The sequence below is a fragment of the Pezoporus occidentalis genome, unplaced genomic scaffold (genome assembly GCF_034315485.1).
Source record: "Pezoporus occidentalis ecotype Australia unplaced genomic scaffold, CSIRO_AGI_Poc_V1 ctg38, whole genome shotgun sequence".
Classification (NCBI taxonomy): Eukaryota; Metazoa; Chordata; class Aves; order Psittaciformes; family Psittacidae; genus Pezoporus; species Pezoporus occidentalis.
Window position 1 is genome coordinate 609,730 of NW_026915702.1, and position 25,243 is coordinate 634,972.

At 49.1% G+C, this 25,243-nt stretch overlaps 1 protein-coding gene and 1 long non-coding RNA gene across 7 annotated transcripts in view; one reads left to right on the forward strand and one right to left on the reverse strand.

Moving 5' to 3' along the window:
• The first annotated feature begins 1,342 nt into the window (after nucleotides 1-1,342).
• Nucleotides 1,343-3,712, forward strand: LOC134170525 (uncharacterized). Its single transcript, XR_009967289.1, has 2 exons — nucleotides 1,343-2,491; nucleotides 2,825-3,712. It is a non-coding gene; the product is annotated as an uncharacterized LOC134170525 (long non-coding RNA).
• Nucleotides 3,713-6,232: 2,520 nt separating this feature from the next.
• FRMD4A (FERM domain containing 4A) overlaps nucleotides 6,233-25,243 on the reverse strand; it is a 380,907-nt gene continuing 361,896 nt past the window's right edge. For 5 of the 6 annotated variants that reach the window (XM_062631904.1, XM_062631905.1, XM_062631903.1 and 2 more), the window contains 9 exons: nucleotides 24,829-24,962; nucleotides 21,441-21,563; nucleotides 18,114-18,342; nucleotides 16,210-16,266; nucleotides 15,508-15,745; nucleotides 14,926-15,090; nucleotides 12,310-13,169; nucleotides 9,884-9,980; nucleotides 6,233-6,398 (listed from right to left, as the gene is read on the reverse strand). In XM_062631904.1, coding sequence (XP_062487888.1) covers nucleotides 6,296-6,398; nucleotides 9,884-9,980; nucleotides 12,310-13,169; nucleotides 14,926-15,090; nucleotides 15,508-15,745; nucleotides 16,210-16,266; nucleotides 18,114-18,342; nucleotides 21,441-21,563; nucleotides 24,829-24,962 — 2,006 coding nt within the window. In that variant the 3' untranslated portion in view covers nucleotides 6,233-6,295. Of the gene's footprint in view, nucleotides 6,399-8,133; nucleotides 8,206-9,883; nucleotides 9,981-12,309; nucleotides 13,170-14,925; nucleotides 15,091-15,507; nucleotides 15,746-16,209; nucleotides 16,267-18,113; nucleotides 18,343-21,440; nucleotides 21,564-24,828; nucleotides 24,963-25,243 lie in introns of all 6 variants that reach the window. The other variant, XM_062631901.1, reaches the window with a different exon arrangement.

Below are 25,243 nucleotides of genomic sequence, written 5' to 3' on the forward strand. Positions count from 1 at the left end.
TCAGGACGAAGATTTAGTTTTGAACTCCTCCTTCAATAATTGAGGGACAATATTGTCCCTTGTTTAGGAGGGCTGTAATATCCTTGGGAAGCGCGGCAAGGGAGCAGCCAGGGGATGGTTTAAGGAGCATTGTAACATCTGTTTGCAATGGAATGGGATTCCTTGGGGCATCTGTAATAGTATTAGATAGATTTTCCCCTCCCAACAATTAGCTTCAGAGCTAATTATTGAGGAGAGTTTTAATGGTACCCTGAGTACTGGTTCTGAGTGGGGATGCGCTTCCTGATGGGGTGTGAATTTGGGGTTGGAATGTTTTAATCTGCTCAGGTTTGAAAGATTGTAATTTAAATAACGTGCCTCCTTGCTGACAGTCCCTGAAATACAGCCGCTGTGCCTGAATGAATCCCGTGACGGAAGAACTTTATCCCATTGCAATCCATGGAATGGTGCTGCACGGGGAACCCAGGGACTGAAAAGTACTTTCTCACGGCATATCCATGTAAGAGTTTCCAGCTGTCCGGCACGTGAGAGCCAGCTCCGGTCCCGGCGGGATCGCGGGCGGGGGGACACTGTTACAGCAGCTGCTTTTCATCATCTTTGCAGCTGGATGGCCCCAAATTACAGCTACCAGAGCCTGAGCAAATAGCCAAAACCAACCCCAAGCCCAGCCGGGCCCAGTGTGGGGACAAGCGGGTGTGGAGCTGCTGTCACATGCTGGAAGGGCTTTGTGGGGAGGGGATGTTTCGGTTCAGCCGTTTGGACTTCTCCCTCTGGGCTTCTCCAGATGTTCATTTCTGATAATCCTGGCATTAGGAGGAAATAACTCTGCTGGATACAAGAGTTGAAGCCTCAGGATGAAGTCATGCATTTGCCAGTGTCTGGAGGGGTTTGGGGACTTTAGTGTCCCTCATTGTTCGTTGAAGGCCCTGACCCCTTCCCCAGCCTGGTGGTGGAAGGTGCTCTCCAAGTACAGGTTATCTCCCTTGTATTGGTATTGCTGTGCCCAGTGGTAGTTGAATGCCTTCAATACCTTATTTGCTCTTTTGCTCTTTGTCGCTGCTGCAGGAAAGGCTTTTTGGGTAGGCCTGTGTGGGAGCAGTTCATTTTGATTGAGGGTCTGGGTTCCTCTCCTGTCAACTGGCATATAATCATAGAACCATAGAGTGATTTGGGTTGGAAAGGATCTCAAGATCATCCAGTTCCAACCCCCTGCCACAGGCAGGGACACCTTTCGCTAGACCAGTTTGCTCCAAGCCCTGTCTAGCCTGGCCTTAAACACTGCCAGGGATGGGGCATTCACAACTTCTTGGGCAACCCATTCCAGTGCCTCTCCACCCACAGTAAAGAATTTCCTTCTTACATCCAATCTAAACTTCCCCTGTTTCAGTTTTAACCCATTACTCCATTACAGCTCCCGTTCTTGCCCAAGGAACAAACCTGTTTGAGATGTGAATGTCTGTTCCCCAGGGGCAGGAGAGAGCCCTGACTCCCGGGCCCAGGGGTGAGCACACGGCATGGTGCCCTTCCAGAGGCTCATTGCTGGTATGGAATCCGGAGCAGGCTGTAGGTAAAGCTGCTCCTGATGGGCTGTAGATACTGCAGCAGTATTGGAGCCACTGGCAGTAAACTGGAGACAAAACCCAGGAGTTAGGGAAAAGTCTGTAAAATCCCATCATGGTCATTTTGTCCCTTCCCAAACCCTTTGGGGGATTTACTGCACATGACTGGCCCCTGTGCAGTGATGCTGGTGGTGGTCAGGGTGGGCTCCTGGCTCTTCATTGGTGCCATTGGTGGCTCCCTATGTGCATGTCGGGATTGTCTGAGAGATGCTGGGGTGGAACAGAGCTGCTGGGCAGTGGGGATAAATGGAAAGAATAGGAAGTGACTGCGCTGGGCACTGGGAAGCACAGACTGGTCCCATGTGGAAAGTGTGTGGCTGTTTGGAACTGAATGGAGGGGTGCTGGGCACTGCTTGGTCACCACTGCCTGCAGAGGGAGAAACAGGATAGCAAGTGTCAATCTAATGCTGCCTAGGGCAGGGTGCAGGTAGAACACCTCCTGAGCTCCAGCCCTGTCTGCTGGGATGGGTTCTCTGTGCTTCTGCCTCCTCAGCAGAGAGTAAACCAGGAGCATGGGGGTTCTTTAGGAATTTACCCCAAAGAGCTGGTGGTTCCTTGGAGCACCAGGGGTGAGTGTGCTGGTGCTCAAGCCTCTCCTGTGGACCTTTGTGTTGCCACAAGCAGCCATGTAGCTCCTGAACATTCAGTTCCTAAAAGTGAGCGTAGTTGTTCCAAATGATGTGTGTTGGAAGTAAACGTTAACTAGTATTAATATTAATTAACTGTTATGTTTGTTTTGTACTGTGGTGGGACATCAGTCACGCAGTTTCTCACAGCTCAAGGTCTCCTAAGACCAACAATCGAGGACACGTGGTGGAGTGACCACAGATCCACTGAATCCCAGGGGATCTCTAAAGGACAGGCTTTTTGAGGTGAATCACAGAATGGTTTGGGTTGGAAAGGACCTTAAGCTCATCCACTTCCAACCCCCCTGCCATGGGCAGGGACACCTCACACTAAACCATGTCACCTGAGGCTCTGTCCAACCTGGCCTTGAACACTGCCAGGGATGGAGCATTCACAGCTTCCTTGGGCAACCCATCCCAGTGCCTCACCACCCTCACAGTAAAGAACTTCTTCCTTATATCCAATCTAAACTTCCCCTGTTTCAGTTTGAACCCATCACCCCTTGTCCTATCACTACAGTCCCTGATGAAGAGCCCCTTTCCAGCATCCTAATGCCCAGTGTTTCCTGCAACCAGCAGCAAAGGAGCAGGTGCCATGGAAGCCCTGGCCAGCTGTGTGCACATCTGGAGCAAGGTCTGGCAGAGGTGGTGGTATAAGGAGTGCCCAAGGCGCTGTGCCCTCCGGAATAAGCGCACTGCAAGGTTTCATTTTGAAAATGCTTTAATAAGGAAGTGTTGACAACACCGTTCTGCAAAATGTAAAGGTAACTATACAAATTCTTAATACAAAAAGAATAAATTAAAAGCAGATCTGTTTTAATTCTGCAACTTTTTCTACAACATCCATATCTTTTTGCCTTGATTACAGTTGAACAGAATCCAGTCAAATCATTTTCCATGCTCTAAAGTCAATTTTAGGAGAGACCTAATGTTTTTTTTCCTTATTTTTCCTTCTTTTTTATTTTTTTTTAAACTAGAGAGTCCATTTTACACAACTCGTAATAAAACTATTGACATTAATATATATGTAAAACTTTACATCTAGTTAACTAAGCAGTAACTGGTCATCTGATAGCACCTGAATGGGTATCGGCTATGCCTGAAACTAAAACTAATACAGAGTGAAAACAAATGGGACTGTTTCAACATCTTCAACACTCGACTGCATATAGGATGATGGCAAAATAAACCCTGCCTCCCTCCAGCACGGCCCAGTGCGGGATTAGCTCCCGGCTGAGCATCAGACACGTAGACTCGGAACGCGATTGTGGCTTTATGTCGGATGGAGCCTTGGAAAACAAAAAAGGACAGGAGGGGTTAAGTTGGTAGTCAAGTGCTTGTCTATAATAGCTATGTATATACCCCTCCGCGTTATACTTAAATATGTTAATCTCATCTGATTAACATTTTATGTACATTTGTGTTTTAATTGAATTGAGCTAAACAGTAAAACCTGTTTTACTTTAATCTGTCTTTACTACCAGACTGGCTGCTCACGTGTGCCTCGACTGTGGAACAGAAAAGCAGAACACAAAGCAAAACTCAATCCGTTTCTAGAAAGCTTTTTTCTCTACTTGAGCCCCTTTGCAATTCAGGCCAAGCACTGGATTCCTGTTTACACCTAAGTTCAGGGCTGCCACCTTTTCACCTGTGCTGCAAAACTGCAGAGCTGGTCTTGGAGGAATTAACAGTTCTTCCTGTAGTGCCCAGAGGCATCATAGCGCCGCTGTTGTTGAATTCTTTTTAATTAAGAGAAGGTACACAGAGAAAACAGAAACCAACCAACCCCAAAGCCACTTACAGGGGAATTAAAAAGAAAACAGACAGTTGCTCAGAGCCCCTAAAAATCCATGGGCTGAATTACTTGCTGCTGCTTAATTTGGTCCTTAGTTAATCCTTTCACTTTAGCTCCTCAGTCTTACCAGGAAATGACACTAATCAGTGCTATCTTGTAGCTAAAAATCCAATTAGGAGCTTCAGATAATTCCCATGTTAAAGACCCCAAAGCACAAAGAGATGGTGGAACTGGATTTTGCACATCCAGGTAATGGGTGCAACCTCACTGCTGTCTTTCCACGGATGGGTTGTGAGGCTCCAACTACTGTCATAGGGGGTTCAATGCTTCCTGGAGGTCCAGAAGCTCGAGGCTCACATGGCCACCTTTAAAACCCCTTGCCAGGGTAAAAACTGTTCTGTTTTGTTTTTCCAGAGGAATAATAATGATGTATGGACACGAGAGTTCCCTTCCTGGCTCTGCTGTGGATTTCCCTAGACAAACACCAGCCCTTCTGCCTGCCTGGCACAAGAGAACAGCACCGATCATTCCTGGTACGTGCTGTTGTGTGAGCTGCTTGTGTTAATGTATAGAAACCCCGTCATCTTTCCAAGCCTAATTATGCAGAACCCATTCTCTTTTCAAGACTGGAATGCAGTTTTCCAGCAATCTTAATACCAAAAGGTGTGGCAGCCCCCCAAGTTGAGGTGTTTCATTGTCGCCTTACTTTGTCTGGTAGACGCTGTTGTTATTCTTGGAACACACACACACACACTCACACTTTAATTCTTCTTTTCCTTAAACTAAAGCTAACTTCAGTTTCTGCTTTTCACCAAAGTTACCCCCCTCCAGACGTTTCTTTTAATGCCTTTCCCATAGGAAATCATCGCACAAACGGGGGGAAAGCCAGGAGCCTCCCCCCATCTAGTGGCAATAAAAACAGCATAGCACCGCGGTGAAGCCTAGACGTGCCAGCTTCAACATCCACCCAGATTGTGCACTTGTTTGTTACAAAAGTGTCTTTGAGGCCTTTGAAAGTTCCATGGCTTGAACGTGTATAAAGCATTGCTCAAAAGTACGTGTAAACTTGCAGCTCCTTCCATGATGATTCCTTTTGGTATCAGCAGGCAGCTCTCGCTCATGTCCAACACCCCATTGAGTTGCTTCTCTTTCTTGTGGTCGCTTGCACTGGGAGGATCTGCCTCTGCTGCTGGGTGTTGAGCTCTTCCTGACGGACCGGTTCTCCCACCCGGCAACACACTGGTGACGAGCCCTTTGCTACACTGGTGCTTAGGAAGGGGAGAGGAGTGGAGCAGATGCGTTAATGCGGCTTCAGGTGTTGGTTTGATTGCTGTGTGCTCTCCCTTTGATTTCACCTTCATGCTTTGTGCAGGTATTGATTAGAATTTATTGGCTGTATCTGTTTGCAGAAAGGGTTTTTTTGGCAATTTTTATATTTATCAGAGTATTAAAACCCAACCAGCACAACCCAACTTCTCCATGTAGTGGTGTGCAACCGGTGCCAGCCCCAGTACTTGCCTCTGCTTTAGATAATGGCTCTGTAAACCTTGTTTGTCCAGTTTAAAAGTAGCTTGTGGACAGTGATGCTGTGATACCAGTCCAGACCTCCAGCAGGTCTTCAGCACACTGGGTTATTTTGCACGTAGGTGGGCTCAAAGCGATGAAGGAAATGCTGTTTGACAGGAGGTGGTTGTGTCTGTACCGAGTTAAAACAGATGTTCTTGTAGCTGGAACCTGCTGAGTGAGCTCATCCTGCTGTTGGCGTGGTGATCTTTGGCAGTGCAGATCTGACTGTGAGACTGACACATCTATGAAGTGACATGGTTTTGCTCTTTCATAACAGACATGCTTTCAGGACTGTTACATCCATTTCTCAGCATTTATCCCATTTTATCCCCCCTTTAAATTAATGCTTCAGATCACAGGTCATGGAAATCTTACTGCTGTTACATGCCGCAGAGCAATACAATTTGATGTAAGCCTTGAAAGGCTTCCATCATTCCAAAGGCAAAGCAGTAGATTGCTGAGTGCCTGTTAGGATGGCTGCTCATCACATGTGCTGCTCTGGCAGCGGGGTGCTGCTGTGGTGGATGTCTCCGGGCCAGTGTGGTGTGGATGTGGCCTTGAATTGCATCATGAGGAAAGTGCTTGGAGTGGAAGCTGGTGCTGGGTGACAGTGCATCTGGGTAAGGCAAATGAGAGGCAGTGAGGTGATCTCAGAATGGCATTGATGTGGTTAACTTGAGGTCAGGGGTTCACACTAGAGTCCCAGGCTTGGCTTTTTCCTGCCCATACCACTGGACATCTGCTAATTCTGGATAGAGGGGAGAATCCAGGAAACAACTGTCGTTGTAGCTCCTGCAGGAGAAAGGAAATTTCGTTAGGACAACAAGGGCTCCTGGAAACTTCAACCGGGGCACTAAACATTGTATTACATGTGGAAGGGAACAGAGGATATTCACAGACCCCACTGTGCTCTGCACGTACCCTCAGAGCTGATATTTGGGGTGCACTCAGCATGCAAGACCTGCTTTGCCGCAGTTTGCTCTTGCCTGGCAGCCCTGTTCACCCCACAAAGTGCCTGGTGTGAGGAGGCAGGAGGAAGCTGAGCTCCAGCAGCCTCTCTGTGACCAGGATGCCCTGAGTTTTGGGGGTTGGAATGGCAACAGGCAGAGCTGCTGTTGCTTTCAGCCCACTGCTGGTGGGATGCACTACAAGAAAGCAGTGTCTGCTGCAAGCACCTGTGGCCAACCCTGCCAGAATCATCATAGAATGGTTTGGGTTAGAAGGGACGTTAAAGCTCATCCAGTTCCAACCCACTGCCTACAACATAACACCATCCTTTCCACATTGGACCTGGCATGAATCACTTTCTAGCTCATCCCTGGAAAGCCACCTAACTGTGGCATTGCCAGGTGATGCACAAGCCCTTGCCTAGAGCAGAAGAGCTACAGGAAAGCACCACCACCCTTGTCCTTCCCTGTTCCCACTGGGTAATACTGTCCATGGCCAAGATCACTGCTCTTAGGACTTGTCTGACTGATTGACAAGCTATTGCTTTCTTCCCTGCATGGCTTTTTGTTTGCCTGTACTCAGCAGGTGAGGTAGTTGATGAGAATTTTCTGTGCTGTATCTGCATAATAAGAGTCAGAATTGATGTGGCCCCTCATATGTTTTGAACCAGCTTCCGAACTAGAGATTGTTTTGAGGCCAACAGTGAGAGATGCATATTGCCTTTACTGTGGGATTCTCACCCCTCAGCTCCCTGGACTCGCAGGGACTGATCCCCACAGTTCCTGCTTCCTCTCCCCTGTTTTCCACCTGCTTTCCTGGGACCTTGTTTTGGAGGAACCTGAGCAAGGACATCACCATCTGCATGTTAAAGAGCCCTTTGTTTCCCAGCTCTGTGCTGGAGTAGGGAGGTTTATGGGTTATCTCTTGAAAGCTGGGCTTGAAATAGGTGACACATGCCAGCTGTGAATGGTTGTAGATTCAAATCAGGGTGTCAGACAGCCATGCAGTTTAATTAAACTAGAAATACTCTGAGGAGCTTTTTGTTCCCTTTGCCCTCCCTTGTTTTCCCACAGGAACAGGGCCAGGATCACTCCTTGTTCCATGAAACTACGCTGCTGCTCCTAGGCTCTGCTTCACAGCTCTGCTCTGTCCGAGGGAAGGAGGAGAATGGGGTGCTCGGTGCCATGGCTGCAGCACTGCAGGGAGCTCAGTCCAGGTCCCCTGAGTTTCCACACTCTCTCCATAGCACTTTGCCCATGCTGCTTTGAATGTCCCCAGCCACAAATTGTCACTGTCGCCTGCTCTCTGCCCATTCACCTCCGCACAAGGGCAGAGCAGACTGGCCCAAAGTCCTCTTTCAAAGAGCACCACAGCCACAAATTTGCTGAAAAGGCACAGAGAGGGCATGGAGATGCTTTCAAGTTGTTCTTCCCAGGGCTGAAGGAAGCCTTGTTGCCAAACAAGGAGGGACATAACCACAAGGGCTGCTCCTCTGGGACAGCGGGATGCTGGTTATTCACACTGTGTTCACGGACTGTAAGGCAGGAGGATGAAAGAACAAAACGGCCCCTTACTATACCTCTATTCATCAGTACTTTGGTGGGTTGGAGACTGAGACTCATCCATAGTGGGTGAGTTGTCTGTTGCTTCTCTGAACAAAGGAGAGCAAAAAAGGAAGGAAAGAGGAGAGAGGAAATGTTAAAGAGAAGAAGTGACACAGACATTGTTACGAGCTTATTAATCCAGTGGGGAAACAAGTCAATGACTCATCTTTAGAAAGAGTTAGTGACACAAAAGCATGTTGGGGAGAAGTGTCAATCTGTCTGGGTCATGCTGGGAGGGCACAGCCAGCTCCTGCACTTTGTGTTGTTCATCTGACAGCAACCTGGACCTGAATTCGTAACTAGGGTATTATGCTCAGGCACGAAGCGCTGATTTGTCTCCAGCTCTGTTTGCACTGGTTGTTGGTGCAATGCTATAAATCTAAGATAACTTCACTTTCACCAGCTGGGAATTTGGCTTGATGCATTTTTGCTATGGGAGACAGGGTGCAGGAGTTTTCTTGAGAGGAAAAATGGGAGTTGGGATTTTTCCAAACAGATTTCTCAGCTGGCTGCTCACCAGGTTTACTGCTGAGCATCATGTACATATTTAGAGGAGTTAGGATTGGGATGGAGACTGAAATCTGAGTCTAGACTCAAACCCTTCCTAGTGGAAACTTTAGTGTGCAGTGAAGATAACTGCCGTTTGCCTGTCTTGTGATCCCTTGGCCTTTTGTGAAATGGGACCAGGAAAATCCTCCTTTTCTAAAGCTGGAAGCCCATGCAAAGCTCATGTGAGGCTGGATATCAAAATCTAAGGTAGGCCTAAGGGGGTTGTGGTTATGGTGCTCCTCATCTCCATTTTACAGCGCAGTCACAAGCAGAGCTGGAGTGAAACCAGAGTTCAAACTCGGTCACAGGTGCCCAGAAGAAATTAAGGAGTATGAGATTTTCCAGTGGCTGCACAGTGAAATGTTTGCAGTGTGAACTGGGACCGGTAACAGCTCAGGGAATCGTACCTGGTTTCCTGCTCAAGGACGTGGTATTTTGAGGCTGTAGTCTGAAACTTTATAGCTGATCTCACCAAACTCCATTTAGATGCAAAAATTTGGGATGTGCTGAATTAGAGGGGGTCTGGAAATGATCTTTATTTCATGTGGCAGGCCAGAATTACTGGAGCTTACTGCAGAATACCCATGGGTGCTTACAGAATGCTCTTTGCTTACACCTGGAACTCCCTGCCTCACAAAGAGGTGCCAAAGAACCCAATTACTGTGTTTACGTGAGTAATGGCTACCTGCATAGAATAACTCACTCATGGTAAGTTAGTGGTAGCTGAAAAAAGGTGCACTTTATAGTCATTAAGATGCACTGCCAGGAAAACCTAGCAGAAAAACTAGACACAAGTATGGCAGGCACCAAACCCTGCCTTTCCAACAAAGATCCTCCTGGTCTGCACAGCCAGTGGGATAGTTGCTACAGGAAAGATCAGCTATTTCAACACAGGAAGACTGGAGGAAGGAGACTGCCCAAGCAGGAAGAACCTGCAAGGCTTCTTTCCCTGTGGATCTGGCACTGCTTGGAGCAGTGCTGCTGGTGTGGGTGGCATGGTTGTGTCTTGGTCAGCCTGAACTACAGCTCCACCACTCTGGATGGGAATTGGGAATGCTCTGTGCAGATGTGCAGGCTATGGAGGACCTGGAAGATGCTCCCCATGTGTGTGCTGTCCCTGTGCTAGTGTGGCACTGAGTGAGGTGAGTTGTTTAACCCGATGGCACGGACACTCACCCGGTCTGCCACGCGAGGATATGGTGCGGGCTGCCCGGCGGCGTGGCTGCTAGCTCACTCGACGGTGTCGAACTCCTCTGGCTGTGAGGTAAGGCAGCTGGAAAACAACCCAAGGGAGCAGGCAAAGAACCAGTGAGGTGAGGGCGTGAGGGTCAGGGTGGTCAGACCAGCATTTCAAACATGTCTGGCTGTGAGCAAACACCGCCTGGGAGTCAGACCTCATCCCGAACGTGGCACAGGAGCAGCCAGCCTACTGCTGACACTGCTGTGGGTCATGGCTGGATCCAGCCTCAGCTCTGCAGGAATGCTTTGTTTCAGCCTGCGTGCAACCACCCAGACTCTCCTGAGCCAGCCTGGGAAGCATCATGTTTGTCCCAGCATGAAAGCTAATGGGTTTTGCTGCACATCTCCATGGGAGATGGAGGAGCCCAGCCTGTCCTGCTTCCCTTGGTGGTGGGAGATGCTCTGTGTCCCTGGGAGCCAGGGCTGGCAGTGGTGACAGGATGGACAAGGACACTGCTTCATCTGCAAAGGAGGGCGACAGCTCTGAAGACTGCAAAAGCTACAACTGCCTTTCACTGTGCATAGAAAACTGAAGCTGGGTTTTGCTGACGCTACTGCTATGGACCAGAGGAAGGTTCATCTTCAACAAAGATGGAAACAAGCTGGACTAAAAATGTGCCATTGGCAGTGGTTCTTGGAGGAATCCACCTGACCAATCTTTATTCCTCCTCAAATCCATACAGTGTTGACCTTCCAAATTTAATATATGCCTAGAACCATGACTTGCTGAAGGACAGTCTGCAGTCCAGTAGACTTACTGGCTAGGGCTCATCAGCTGAAATTATGGCTGTTTCTACCTGGCAGCCTTTTGTGTGCTGTTAAATTCTTCACCTGCTACCAAACGACACTCAAAGAGAAAACCAAACTCTAATTGCTCCTTGGAGCTGACAGCCCTGGAAGTCAGTATCCTCCCGTAGCTCTAACTGGACACTGAATGCAATCTACCTGCCAGCTGGTCACCACAAGCTGTGGTTACTGAGCACATTCACCACTGTGCTGCCCAGGTATCACATTTAGATTTAAAGACCCAGCTGGGTGGGGGAATGGGCTGCTTGACAGCAGCTTTTACATGCTCCCCCCTAAACCCCCCTACATTACCTCCTTGAACTGATATGGTTTCCAAAGCTAAGCAAGGCAAAGCTTTCCTATGTTCAGGCATTTTCTGCTGCTGGGTGGAAGAGAAATGCCCATTCATCAAAGGGGGGGAACACAGATTTTCATATGGAGACACAAGATGGTTACAGCAGCTGTGTCTTGGTCCACATCTGAGCCTCCTACAAGTGTTGGCATCACCCATAAATCAGCCTCTTCTCAGGCCCATGAGGAACCTGGCGTCAAACCTCCTCTCTGAGTGCACACATGGGGCTGGATTCGGGGTTTTAGCAAGTCCTTGATGTGTCCAAACTGGCTTGTCCAGCAGTGACTGATGACCAGTAAATATTTAACCTTGGGCTGTTTCATAGCACACAGTGGCCTCCTCAGCTTAATGAATTTGGCTGTTTTCTCACCATTTAATATTAACAGCACAGAGCTCTGCAGAGCTCTGTACCTGCCCGATGGACACAACACTGCACAAGTTAAAGTGCTCTGAATTGCAGGATGCTATCAGCAGAGCTGCTGGAGCTGCAAGGGAAAGCCAAGTCCCAGCAGTGCACAGAGATGTCATTGCTCAAGCATTTTCACTGGGGGTGGAGGGGCTGGAATGCTCCCCACTTTACCTTCCTCATGCTTTTGGTATTTCACCAAGGACATGCATTCTCCTGGTCTGTGCTGAGCCCTCACTTGCTGCATCGCTCTCCTCACTGTGGTTACTAAAAGACTCCCCACTCATGGTTTCTCCATGTTTGGCTGCTAGTGCCGTCATCCAAAACCCAGCTGCACGCTGAGGAAAGACTTGATAACAACAGGGCTTTGGTCCCTCAGTGTCTTTTGAGCCCATCATTGCAAAGTGATGATTTGCATGGAAAGAATTCCCACCCGATGAGTGTGTTGGACAAGGCTTGCCCCCGATCTTATGCCTACAGGCTTGGTGAGCAACATGTGAAGGCCAGATAATGTGCTTTGGTCTAGCTTTGCTCTCCAGCATGAACCCATATGGCATGAATCATAGAATCACAGAATGGCTTGGGTTGGAATCATCCAGTTCCACCCCCCTGCCACAGGCAGGGCACCTTCCACTAGAGCAGGTTGCTCCAAGCCCCTGTGTCCAACCTGGCCTTGAACAGTGCCACGGATGGGGCAGCCACAGCTTCTCTGGGCAACCCATTCCAGTGCCTCACCCCCCTCACAGTAAAGAACTTCCTCCTTGTATCTAACCTGAACTTCCCCTGTATCCCTCCACTTTGCCCAGGCTGGGCTCTCACCTGATGTTGCTTTACACATCTGAGGCATTCTCGTGACCCGGCTGTGCGCCACAAAGGTGCTTTGTGAAGATGTGCTGTACTGGGAGCTGCTGTCCGAGGAGGTGGAGCTTGTGTGCGAGAGGCGGCTGTGCTCCTTGTGGGAGGCCGTGGACCTCTGGTACCAGAGCCGCAGCTCGTCCGACACTGCAGTCCTACCCGAGCCTTTCTCGTGACCCTCCCTGCCCAGAGATGGAGTCCTTATGATTTGGGAGCGGGAAGGGGTGAGCCTGACAGAGTCCACTTCATCCCCATGCCAGTTCTCCTTAAACATCCCCCCCGCCGTGTAGGAGTTGGAGGTTTTGAATTGTGCTTTCACGCTGTAGTGTCCCTCCTGGTCGTTCTCCAGGCTCCGCACCACCACGGGTGTGGAGCTGCCCTCAATGTACAGGGGATATTCTTTGATCCTGTACTGGGAGGAGGGTTGGCTCTGGCTGTGCAGGTACACACGGTGGTGTCCTGTCCCGTTCCTCGCAGCCAGATTGGGCATACTCCCTGAATTGGAAGAGACCAAGTTGCCTGCCGATTTGTGCCTTTGCCTCTGCCGCTCTCTGGCTTTTGATGGGGAATCCTCTGCCAGGGTAGAGTAGTTGGGGTTCATCTGAGCGGGGTAGTAGTGCTCAGAGCTGGAATGGCTGGTGCAGGAAGAGCAGTCGTCCATGGGGTCAGAGCCATTACTGCTACGAGTCCTTGGGGTGTAGAAATCGGGGCTCCCTGTCTCGTTTTCAGAGCCGAGGAGCTTTCCTTGCGACTCCAAACTAGAGCTCCGGTGTCTAAAGTGCTGAGCTAAGCTGTGCAGTCTGGTTGGGCTGATGTCTACTGACCTGCAGGGAAGAAATCCAGGCTGGTAAGTCAACAGGACAGAGCACTCCCCATCCCCTTGTGCACACAAGACAAGCTTAACAGGCAATGGACTGAGGGCACTGAAAACCTGGACTCTCCCCCCCCCGCCCAGCACTGTGTGGGGCTGCTTCCCTGCTGCAGGGTTTGGAGTGATTAGGTCCTATTCCTGTTCCTCTCCAGTCTCTTTGGTGGTGGCATTCAGTCTGCAGCACCACATGGGATATGCCCTTGCCCAGCACAATTCCTCTGTGGCTTGCCACCCTGGGAAAGACCCAATCTGAAGGGCAAAACGGGGAACCTCAAGCCCCAGCTTTGCTGGTGTGGCAGAGCTGTTTGGATCAGCCCCATCCCTGTGTACCAGGTTCACCTCACTCCAGCTCTGCAAACCCCAAGACTTTAGCCTCAAAGGTGGGATTCCCTCACAAGTAGCCTTTGAATGGTCTGCACAGGTACAATTCACCTGGTGTGAGACAGACAAACAGACAGACAGACAGCCCATTAGCCCAGAATGCAGTGATTTCTACCCTGGTCACTGAAAAAGTCGTCTCTGTTGAGCAGTTCGGTTTTACTGGGGCCCAGCCATGGGTAGCATGTGTGGGACTGCTATTGGGTGATGGCCCCTTCAGGCAACTACCCCAAATCACAGCTTACAAGGCTCGATTCATGGCCAAGTCTGGGTGGTCTCTATTCACCCCAGCTGTTTGCAGAGCTTCAGCCATCTGTTCAGGGAGCAGGAACACTCCCCAACGAGCCACACGCTGTCATGATGGATGGCCAAGGCCAGGGCATGCAGCTCATGAATGAGCCACAGAGCAGGCAATGGTTATTTCAAATACCCAAATGGTCCCTACCCAGTCAAGGCTGCTTCTCAAGCCTTGTGCCAGGCTTGTTTCTTATGCAGCTTGGCTCCAGTGTAAACAAACATTGCACTTGTGAAAGGTATTCTCAGCCAAACGCTTCTAACACACTTGACCCAGGGTCTTAATGCCTTGTATTGCCTCTGCCCAAGTCTGATGTGTTGGCATGACTCTTGATTTATGCTGAGCTGAATGATGGTAGCACTTCCCCTTGGGGCAGGGTACCTAACAACACAGCTTTGGCTCAGCTCTGCTTCCTGCAGTGTCCATGGGATTTGTCACAAGAGCAAAACAGCAACGAAGCTGAACACTGTGGAAATCCTGATGAAAATTGGACTCAAATTGGGCCATGCACATCAAATCACATCCCTTACACACTTCAGCTCTTTCCTCTGTCAGCCTTGGGCTCATTCCAGTGCCACCTGGATCCTTGGGTGGATTGCTATACACAGGCTCTCTCTCCACACAAGTTCACATGCATGCCAGCATTTGAGAGAGAACTAACGCTACACAACAGTTCGTATCAGACAGGAAACAACATGTTCTCTTCAGGGATCCATGGAGGAACTTACTGCAGAGTTTATCAGTAGCTCTAAAAGTGGTGTGAGGTTTGGAGCACCTATAAACAGTCCCTGAGATGAAAGGTCCCATTGGAAGAAAAGGTTGGCTACTTCTGGGGAAGTGATGAGGGGCAGGATCATGCTGATGTGATTTCAGGATCTCAGTTCGGGAAAGATTCCCTACTGGCAACAACCGTACATGAGCCTTTTACACGAACAGGACTGGTTTATTTCCTTGCCTGAACTGGGAATTAATACATATCCTAGGGGAAGGATAAAGCCAAGAACATTTATTCCAGGTAAGGTGAGAGAAGACTTACCGCGTGGAGTGGACGTAGTGCGGACTGCGTACCCGTAGATCTGGCGTCGATGGCATGCTGGACTGGGAATTCCAGTGGGGAAGGCTCCGGATGGGGCTGTTCTGCAGTGAGCTGCTCCCTCCTGCCTCAGCACAGCTCCCGGTACTGGGGAACCGCTTGTGACTGCTGCAGAGCAAACACCCTGTGTCAATTTCCAGGCAGGGATGGGGGAAAAGGGCTCCCACGCCTCTTTCCAGATCTCAGGCATGTGCCTGTGATCTTGAGGGGGGGAGCGGGAGTTGGGGCAGCTGGTGCTGCATCCCAGACATTGTGCTTCTGCATTAGCCAGAGGTCAAGGCCAAGCCCTGTCAAAGCCCTCAGAAGATCCACCATCCTTCCTTTCTAAATGGTTTCTACAGTAACATCAAGATATGAAGCAGCTCCTGTGTTTGCAGCCTATTTTTATGACATGCTTATTGGCCAAAACACCTAAAAACCTCCTTCTGGTATGGGATGGCTTCAGGAAGTTTGACAGGGCTCACACCCATCCCTGGTGAAAGCAGGGGATATCTCTGGAATGCAGCCTCAAGCTAACTGGCTCACCTGGAATGACTGTGTGAGGAGCGCTTCTTGACCTTCTCATAGGGCTCATCCAAGGATGACTCGCTCCACATCTTGGGTTTGATGGGGGACTTGTCGTAGTCGTTGCGGTGGTAATGCATCTGGCGGAGGCCTTCCAGTGACTGCGGGGGGGGCGGCCTGTTGTGCAAGGGGGGCCGGGGAGGGAGTCCTTTGTGTGGGGACTGGAGAGGGGAGATTGTGCTGGTGACCTGAGAGTCCTCTGTGAAGAGAAGAAGGGAGAGAGGTGATGGCTGTGTGATACCTGCAATGGCAGCACAATACCTGAACCTGCTTCCTCACCCTGCTTCCCCTGGGTGCGCTCAGGAGCAACTTGAAGACCCAGCTGTTAGTAGTGCACCAGCTGGCATTCCCATTTTGGGAAAGAATGCCCAACAAGATTGTGCAGTGTGATGCATTAAACCAACTGCAACATTAAGAGTAAATAAGGGAGATTCTGGGACTGTCTTCTGAAAGAATTCAGATTCAATTCAGCAGCAATATTCACTGCTCCAGGCCTGGTGTCTGGCTACAAGGTGGAGTCGGGGGAAGCCAAGTGGCTTTTGATACTGGGATTTTTGCATGGATTGTTATACAGAACAGTTCCTCCTTTCGAGTGTCAATCAGGAGCTCACACATCCCTCCCTTTTTCCTTCCTGCCCTCTAGAACATACAGCAGAAACGTACCATCCTCGAGAACAAGGGCGTCTGAGAGGGAGCTGTCTTCACTGGCAATGTTTCCTTCTGAAGGGAAGAAAATATAAAGATGGTCACATTAGGAAATATTGGATATTAGATGGTCAGATGGGAGATTGAGATGAGCTCTTAGGCAGATGCTCTTCCCTGTGAGGGTGCTGAGGTGCTGGCACAGGGTGCCCGGAGAAGCTGCGGCTGCCCCATCCCTGGCAGTGTTCAAGGCCAGGTTGGACACAAGGGCTTGGAGCAACCTGCTCTAGTGGAAGGTGTCCCTGTCTGTGGCAGGGGGTTGGAACTGGAAGAGCTTCAAGGTCCCTTCCAGCCCAATCCCAAGCCCGAGAATCACTGTGACTACTGAACTGCAGTGTGATCTTTGCCCACTGAGTCTGAGCCTTAAGCAGCCACCCATGTCTTCCTCTTCCCATAGCTGAGGGGCAAGATTCCTATGAACAACTGACTCAGCACTCTCAGTCCCCGAGAGCAGAGCTGCAGGCCAGGCCTCTCACTAGCAGGCTGCCTTTCAGGGAGCTGCTAACTCTTGTCAATTAATGGAGATTAAGACTGAGTCACAAGGGAGAGCTGAGATCCCCAGAGGATGCAAGATAGCATGGTGCCATTGGAAAGATTTGTATCTCGGGCCTTAAGGACTCTGGGTTTGATCCCCACCTTCTTAAAATGATCATCCTGTTGCTAAGTAAAGGCTCACACTAGGTACTAGTTTTGTGTAATTCAGGGAAATGCTTTCTGAGCATCCTCTGTAGCAGCAGGAGCAGCTCTCATATCCTTGGCACGCACACACTGAGCTGCCTCCCCCATCCCGTGTCCTCCTGGCTGCCTTTTATCCCTGACTGCGGTGTAACTTGGTACCCAGGTCACAAATACAGCAGCTCTAATCTCAGTTCCTGCTACAGAGGCACAGAGAAAAGCTCTGCAAGTCAAAGGGAAAGGGCAAAATCAGCAAGGGAGAAAGAACCACAGCAGCAAGTTAATGGATTGCATGAAAAACCAATCAACAACCCAGTAATCCATAAAGTGCCCTGAGAATTCCATTGTAAAGAAAAAATTAGAAAGGAAAAAAAAGCATTTGAACACAGCAATGACACTGCCACACTTTGATTGTACAGATGCCTTTCAGCTAGACAGCTCACCCCAATCTGTGAACATTGATTGTATTTGTACAGCACCACTCTGGAGGAGACATTAACACAGTGATGTTATAGGTGAACAAAGGGCTCACAGTCTGCTTTCCTGGCAGGCTTGTACTCTGCAGCATGACACTGCTCCTTGTGCTGTGAGCCAGCACATCCCCAGTGCACAGCATGCAGGATGGGAGAGGACAGCACCTGCAGAGTCCTCCAGACAGGAGAAGGAAGAGGAGGGATGGAGGAGGGCCACGAGGATGATCAGGGGCTGGAGCACCTCCTGTATGAAGACAGGAGGTTGGGGCTGTTTATCCTGGAGAAGAGAAGGCTGAGTGGAGACCTCACAGCAGCTTCCAGTGTCTGAAGGGGGCTACATGGGTGCTGGAGAGAGACTCTTCATCAGGGACTGTAGGGATAGGTACAAGGGGTTTAAACTTAATCAGGGGAAGTTCAGGTTTGATATCAGGAAGAAGTTCTTTACTGTGAGGGTGGTGAGACACTGGAATGGGTTGCCCAAAGAAGTGGTAAATGCTCCATCCTTGCAGCATTCAAGACAGAATTAGACAGAGCCTTGGGTGACATGGTCTAGTGTGAGGCATCCCTGCCCATGGCAAGGGGTTGGAACTGGATGATCTTAAGGTCCTTTCCAACTCAAACCATTCTGTGATTCTATGATCTGTCCCTCAAAGCAAAGATTTTGCTCCCTGCCCTCCACAGACCCTTCTGTGATGCCGTGGGTGCTGTCCCACTTACCATCTATGATCAGGGAGGCTCTCTGGGTTGGCTTCTTCCCAGACTTGATGCGATACTCATTGATGGCGTTCTCGATCTCCTGCAGCTTCTTCAGTGCGTTCAGGTAGGATGTCTTCCTCTGCTTCTTCAGCTTCTTGCTGACGTTTGGGTCACTGGCCAGGCGCCGAGCAGCCTCCGTGATCTGGGACTGAATGGCAAACTCCCTCTCCAGGCGCTCCAGCTCTGCCTCCTGGGGAAAGGTAAGTGGATTTTGGCTGCCATCAAACTCTCCCAGCACAGCTATGGGGAAGCTCTCCCTGAACCTTGCCATGGCCTCCAACTAAGGCTCTCCATCAGCAAAGCATCCATAGTCATGCTGCTCCCCTCACCTCAGGGCCTCCCTGAGCATGCCCACCTCACCTTCATCTGCTCACATGAGTGTCTGGAGCACAGCTGGTGGAAGTGATGACCCATGCAAGAAGAATGTGTGTGCTTCAGCCCTAGCCCTGATGTGCTGTTTGGATTTTCATGCAGTTCAATATGGCCTAGCTCTACTACTGACACATTCATCCTGTTACATCCCTCTATGGGTGACCCCTGCCTCCTTATCCACCCCTCCCTGTTTCCTGTCTCCAAATCTGAGTCCCATTTGAAATCAATGCTACATGCTGATGCGAAACTACAGCTTTAACCTCCTTGACAGGTTTGCTTGGCATTCACCAAACTCTTTGGGGTAAAGAAGCCAAAGATGGCATAACTCCTCCCTGGCCTATGGCTGTCAAATTCCAGGGGATAGTATGAGCTCCTGCAACTCATTGCACCAGAAAACTGTCCTCAAGGTACAAGCCAGGAGGGTGATTTCAGAGCGAGCAGTGTGTAACAGCAAGCTTCCTCTGTGCCAAACATGACTAGTTCCCCCAACATTAGCCCTTGCAGTGTCTCAGCTGAGTTTTTAAGTGCAGCCAGGGGTACCCTGGAAGCTACCTACTGGTTTTTAGTTATCCTCCAAAGCCAAGGGATTTAGGCCAATCTATGCCAATGCAGAAACCAATACAGAGCGTCCTGGTTTGCACGGGGACTTCAAGCTGTGAGCTCCAAAGATCCCTGCTAATCTGCAATGGATTTGGCTTCCTTCCCCAGCTCGATGGAGTTTCTGCTGTTAGTCTGCTAGGAAGGGGAACACAGCACATTGCAAATGAGGGGGAAAAAAGGACAAGCTTTTTTTACTGTCAGTGAATGGTGGGAGTTCAGATGGCAAGTGCTGATGGATGTGTATTCATGGAGATCCTGTTATGCAAATTCAACCCCTTTCTTTTTGTCCAGCAGCAGAGTATGCAGCAAGAGCTGTGGGATTTGATCAGACTGAAGTTGTTCTCTCAAGTTTTTATTCTGGGCTTTATCCCTTTGCTGCCGTGGTGAGTCAGCACTGCCTTAAACCCATAATGATCATTTCCCTCATTCTACTGAACACTGAACCCACCCCTCATCATTTTAACAGATCCCTTTTTGCTTTGAGGGGTTTCTAAGCTCTGTTAGTGCCAATTTATTAAAAGTGAATTTAACACCACGGAGTTTTAAGGCCTGAAACCTGATTTGCTGTCTTCTGGTAAAATCCTTCCCGGAACCAGGAATTATGGACCAGGTAGAGGCGATTACCAAGAAATACAATAAGACCCATCTGTGCAAGTCTTACTCTGCCAAAGCTCTTAGTAAAGGTACGGTGAGCTTGATGTGAGCTGTCATTTCAGACCTTCACAGATTCAGTTCTAAATCATTCAGTACATCTTAGAAAAAACATACTCATTTTCCTCTGGGCCATAGCTGTTTATTTTCTTCCAGTGAGGCCCCTATAAATAAAGCCTCTGAAAATGAGAGCTATCATCTGCCTTCAGATGGAAGGGCCTCCCTTCAGGTCCTTGTCACAGTTGGTAATATCAGTCCTGAATTTATGTGCCTGAGGGAGTATTTCACCTTTGGTTTTAAATGGAGTTTCTAATGTTTGCATTTGCTGAAAAGCACCTGAAAATCACCGCTGGCCTCTCTAAATGCTCTCAAAATGGCAGCCAAATAAACAGAGCTCATTCCTCAAGAAGAGAAATTTATGGTTTTCAACAGGGTCTTCAAGTTTGACAGATGAAAAGGGAGGCAGAGAAAAGCTGAATCAGCGTGTTTGGATTGCTGCTGCCAGAGTGCCTGCAGTGAGGAGAAGCTGCTTTACCTTCCTGCTCTCCCCACCTAACCTTGCCACTGGAGTAAGGAGATTCCTCACCTGCTGGCCCCAAAAGCTGCCCTGTAGCAATAAGATGTGGGGAAGCTGGAGATCAGATTCTAACTGAGCAGCCAGCAGACTGCAGGGGTTTCAGGAATAACTCGGCTAAGCCGTGCTTTCCCTTTGAAAAGCTTAATTAAATGTGTTGGTTCATGAATATCTGAGTGTTGGAATTCCTCTCCCAGGCTCCATTGAGAACACAACTAAAGAGCTCCAGCTGTTTATTTTTCCAGCAGCAGGAAAATGCCAATGAAACGACAAACAGTTAATTCCCTGCCTGAGCCGAGCCCTAAACCACGCAGTCACACAGCTCCAGTCTCTCCTCTTACAAAAATAAAAGGGAAACTCAAGCCTGGAATATACACAAGTGTCTTGAGACAAATGCGCCTCTGAAGACAATAGCTTTTCTGTGGATCCGGTCCCGCCTTACAGCTGCTGCAGGCCTGTTTTCACAGCCATGGTTCAGGGCACTGACCCAGCACGTTGTGGGAGCAAGGGAAGAGAACAAACACTCCCTGGCAAACTTGGGAAAACATAATTCCAGTTCCCCATAGGTAGGGATGAAGGCTCTTTTGTTTAAGGACTGGGGACCAAAATGCTTTCATCTTGCTGTTGCAGGGCTAAGATGGATAACAGTGATGCTTTTCTCCCTGCTTAGGGGAGACGTGAATTCAGATTGCTGCTGAAGCAGAGAGCAAGTGGCTGTTTGCAATAACTCAGGGAAGCGGCAGGGCTCAGATGGCTTAAGGGTGTGCTCCCTACTCACACGAGTCACTGCACTTGATCACCAGAGCTCTTGGACTGTCATGGTCCTGTTGTTCACCCAGGCTATTTGTTACCTCTAGCAAAGCCAGAGCTGAACCTTGAGGATTTCACCTTTCAGCCTGAACTAAGGCCACCAACTCTCACTGCTTTCCCTGCTTTATATCTGATTATATATATATAAAGGCACTATGACCAACTACAGTCGTTTAATGTAACTATGACTATAGGACTGATTCTTCCTATGTGATGCGTGGTGGATATCTTAGAGACCTGAGGTGGGGACACAGGGCTGGAAGGGAAGGGCACAGCCTCACCTCTCCCTTAGGCAGGATCTTCTGCTCATCCAGTTTAAAGGCAGTTCCTATTCTTCTCCTTACAATAGGCGGCTCCTCCCCAGGATCCAGGGGGTATTCTCGTGGCAGCTTTCCTGTGAGCTCCTGTAAGCAGAAAATGCTGTTAGGGGTGTGGGAAGTCCTGCAGCAGAGCAGAGCACAACACCGGCTCTTCAATCGTGACTGTAAAATGACAGGCGTTCATTAACAACACATCCAGTTCAGCGAGCTGATAAACATAGAGGAGAGCACCCGGCCCTGCAAACTCATCCCAGAACCTGACACTGAGGGTGGGGAACTTTTCTTTAGCCTGTGAGTGAATGAATGAATGAATGAATACAGATTATTCTTGTGGCCTGCCCAGGGTAGGTCTGTAGTTGGTGCCCATCCTTAGGGCGGCTGGGGCCTGAGGCTGAACAGACTGCCTCAGGGTGAGCAGGAAAGAGCTTCTGAGAGGGGAGTGAGCAGATCTAAGAGCCCTCATGCAGGATGCAGGTCTGCTGAGTCAGAAAGCCACAACAGCAACAGCCGTGCAGGTTATGACCTGCACAGCAAAACATTCCCACCTGATTCATGATGTGTCTGAGAGGAATGCACTGAAAAGGGTCACCAAAAGCAGTGCCTGGTACCTCATTACCTATCTGATAACACTTCATGTATCAGAGCCCCTTCCAAACCCCAGTGACCTCATGGGCGGCTTTGGAGCAGTATTAGCTGATGCTTTGTCAGACTGATGGGGTTATTTCTAAAGATTTGTTCAAAATCTGAAGCAAAGCCCCTAGAACTGAGCAATATCTGGAGCACAGGAAGCAGGGAGCACCACTACTGATGTTAATGGTGTGGGTTTTTTCCCCTGGACTACACAATACAGCCACACATATCTGAATTGAAGGCATTCAAATGCCTACAGAAAAAGGCAGGAGCCTCCTTGTACTCAAAAGTCTCCCCATGAAGGACAAAAGGCTTTTGTGTTCCTTAGCATCAGCCTTGAGAGGATCCAGCTGGCAGGGGAACCTAAATCATCTGAATCCCGAAGAACAGCAGCTGACCTTAATGCGAGTGCTGTGCAGCTCAGGTCCCTGCCTGCCCCGGCCTCTCCCCAGCTCCCTAATGGGGTTTTTCTTTCTGTTCTTTTCAGGTCACTCAGAAACAAGGACCTGGCCTTTTCAAATCCCTCCTTTCAGCAATTCCCTGCAAAAATGGGTTTGCAGAACAGCTCTGTGCTGAGGAGCACATCCCCCTATTGCAGGAGGCACAGTTGCAGTGTCTCAGTCCCATTCTGCTTTCTCCCTGTGGAGTTATTTCAGCTTCTCTTCCAAAGTGTATTCCTTCTAGTGAGATGTGGCTCTAAGCACAGCATCCAAACACAGATTCCTGTATCCTTTCCCGAGGGAAACAAGGCTGTTTTCTTTATAACCCCTAACTTCCTATGAAGCAGTGGGGAAAGAGTTAATATCTTCTGTAGAATGCCCAAGAGTGGAGCAGAACAAAATGAATGTGGGCTACCATGCTGCCTCCAGAAGCTGAAAAGTATTTGCAGGCATGGTCCTGAAATATAATCTAAATGAATAAGTAACTGGAGTAGTGATGGCCTGGAGTAACCTGATGCCACTGTTAGGAATGGCTCTGGCCATGCTGATTTGATTATGTCCCCACTTTTAACTCTTTTTTTATCTCCTGGTTTTCAGTCTTCTCCCTCTGCTTTGGCCACTCCTGTGCCAAAGCAGAAAGCACGAAGGGCAGCCTGAGAAGAAATACTTCCAACTACAGGCTGCTGATGAGCTGTAGGGTTGTTAAGACAGGGTCAGATTCCATGTGTCCATCAACTGCCTCTCTTGGATCATCTACAGAAAGCACCAACACTTTCTACCAGCTCTTAAGGTGCTGACAGACGGGCTCTGGCCAGCCTTGCTGCAGCACATGAAGGAGATATTGCTCCCTACCAGCAGCTCCATGCCCCAGCGGGAGCTGTTGCAAAGTGCCTGGGTTTGAAGTAAAGGCACTGGGCTGTGAGCTCCTGCAACTACAGCAGAAGCACATCTGCATGCTGCTGATGCAAGGCATTAATCATTGGCAGTCAGGCAGAGTTAGCTTAGGGTGATAAATTCCTCCAGGCCAAGTAGAGACCTCGAGACCTTGTCCATCAGCCCCTGAAGAGCACCTGACTGCTTCCTGCAGATGATCTTGGCTCTGTACTCAATGGACTTAGGAGACTGAATCTGTTCCTGTGACCTGTATCAGCACCAGTTGTTTGCTGAAGTCAACCAGGACTTCCCAGGTGGGAAAGGATTGCCTGTGTGTAGTAACGGATAGGAACAGAGGCAGCAGAGCCTTCTTTGTTGAGAGGTGTTTTTTCACAGCTTAATCTTGGTGTTAAAACTATAGACCAATCGAAACAAAGTGCAACAACAGCTGAATCAGTGACCTACTGCCCCCATTTTTGTCAAAGGCAAGATACACATCACGTATTAAGGAACAACTGGAAGATCTCAGTGCCACTGTCTGCAGCCAGCTTCCTCTTGTGTTACACATCACCATTTGTTATTAAAGTCACATTTTCAGGCCTGGTAAACAAGGGAGGACTGATGAATGACCCAAGAGTACACTGCTGCTGATCTCCATGTGCAGCTGCAGCAGCGTTGTGACTTCCCCAGACATAAAACTGATCTCTAAGCTGGTCTCCTGTGTGCGCCAAGAATGAACTGGCAAGCGAGTGGGAAGGTTATGAGTTCCTGAGCTGTCCTCCACGTCATGGGATCACTACAGTGGTTCCAGTTCACAAGGTCTGCCGCTACACTGCAATTCCTCTCACCAGTGCCAGAGTTTATTGGATGAAGGGAGTCTACATGAAGCAGACAAGACCTTGTGTGCTGTATGTAGAAATGTGTTGGGAGAAGAAAAGCAAGTAAGGTCAGGCTTGCTTCAAGAAGAAAGTGCATCAGCCTGTTCTGTTGAGTCTTTTTTTTTTGCTGATGAAGCCAAAAGCATTTGAGAAGTGATTACCAGTGTGGAGGACAGCCTTTCCTATGCCATTTAGGTAGCTGCATGTTCCCACCAAAGTCAATAAGAAGCCTGGCTGAATGCATTTAAACACTATTTCAAACAGCAGGCATGGAGCACTCTCCTAGCCCCAGTCCAATGGGCTACTTAGCTGACATGGGGTCCACTTCTCTGGGGGGCAAACATCCTGTGCCACTGCAATATGGAGTTGAAACATCTGGACCTTCCTTAGGTCTTTGTACAATGGGCCTTATAAGAGGTGACTATGGAAGGAATCTCTTCTCCTGACTCCACACCACCTCCAAACAAGGAGCATGCTATAACAATGCAAGCGACAAAGCGTTACAGGTATAAAATGTCCATTGCCTACCGCTTCCCGGAGACAGAGCTTCTTCAGCTCTTCCAAGCGCTGGCGCAGTGTCTCTTCCAAAGCTTCTTGCCTGGATTTCAGTGCAGCCAACATGTCTTTCTTGGCAGATTGAGAGCTGTCTGACTCTTGGGAGCCTGTCAATAACAATGATTTCATTAGGCCAGCTGACAGCAGAATACACATTTGGAGCACTTGTAATTTTACCAAAGCCTGGATGCAGTCCTTCCAAGGGGGAATGACTATGACATGAAGCAGGTGTTACCCAGTCATGTTTGATTATGGCAAATTCTTAACGTTTAAGCTATCAGACAGGGATTGGGCAGTGGGGCACACAAAGACACTTGTAATCATTATCTGGAAAAATAAAAGCAACACAATCATTCATGTAAGGATCCTAAGAAAGAAAATTATACCA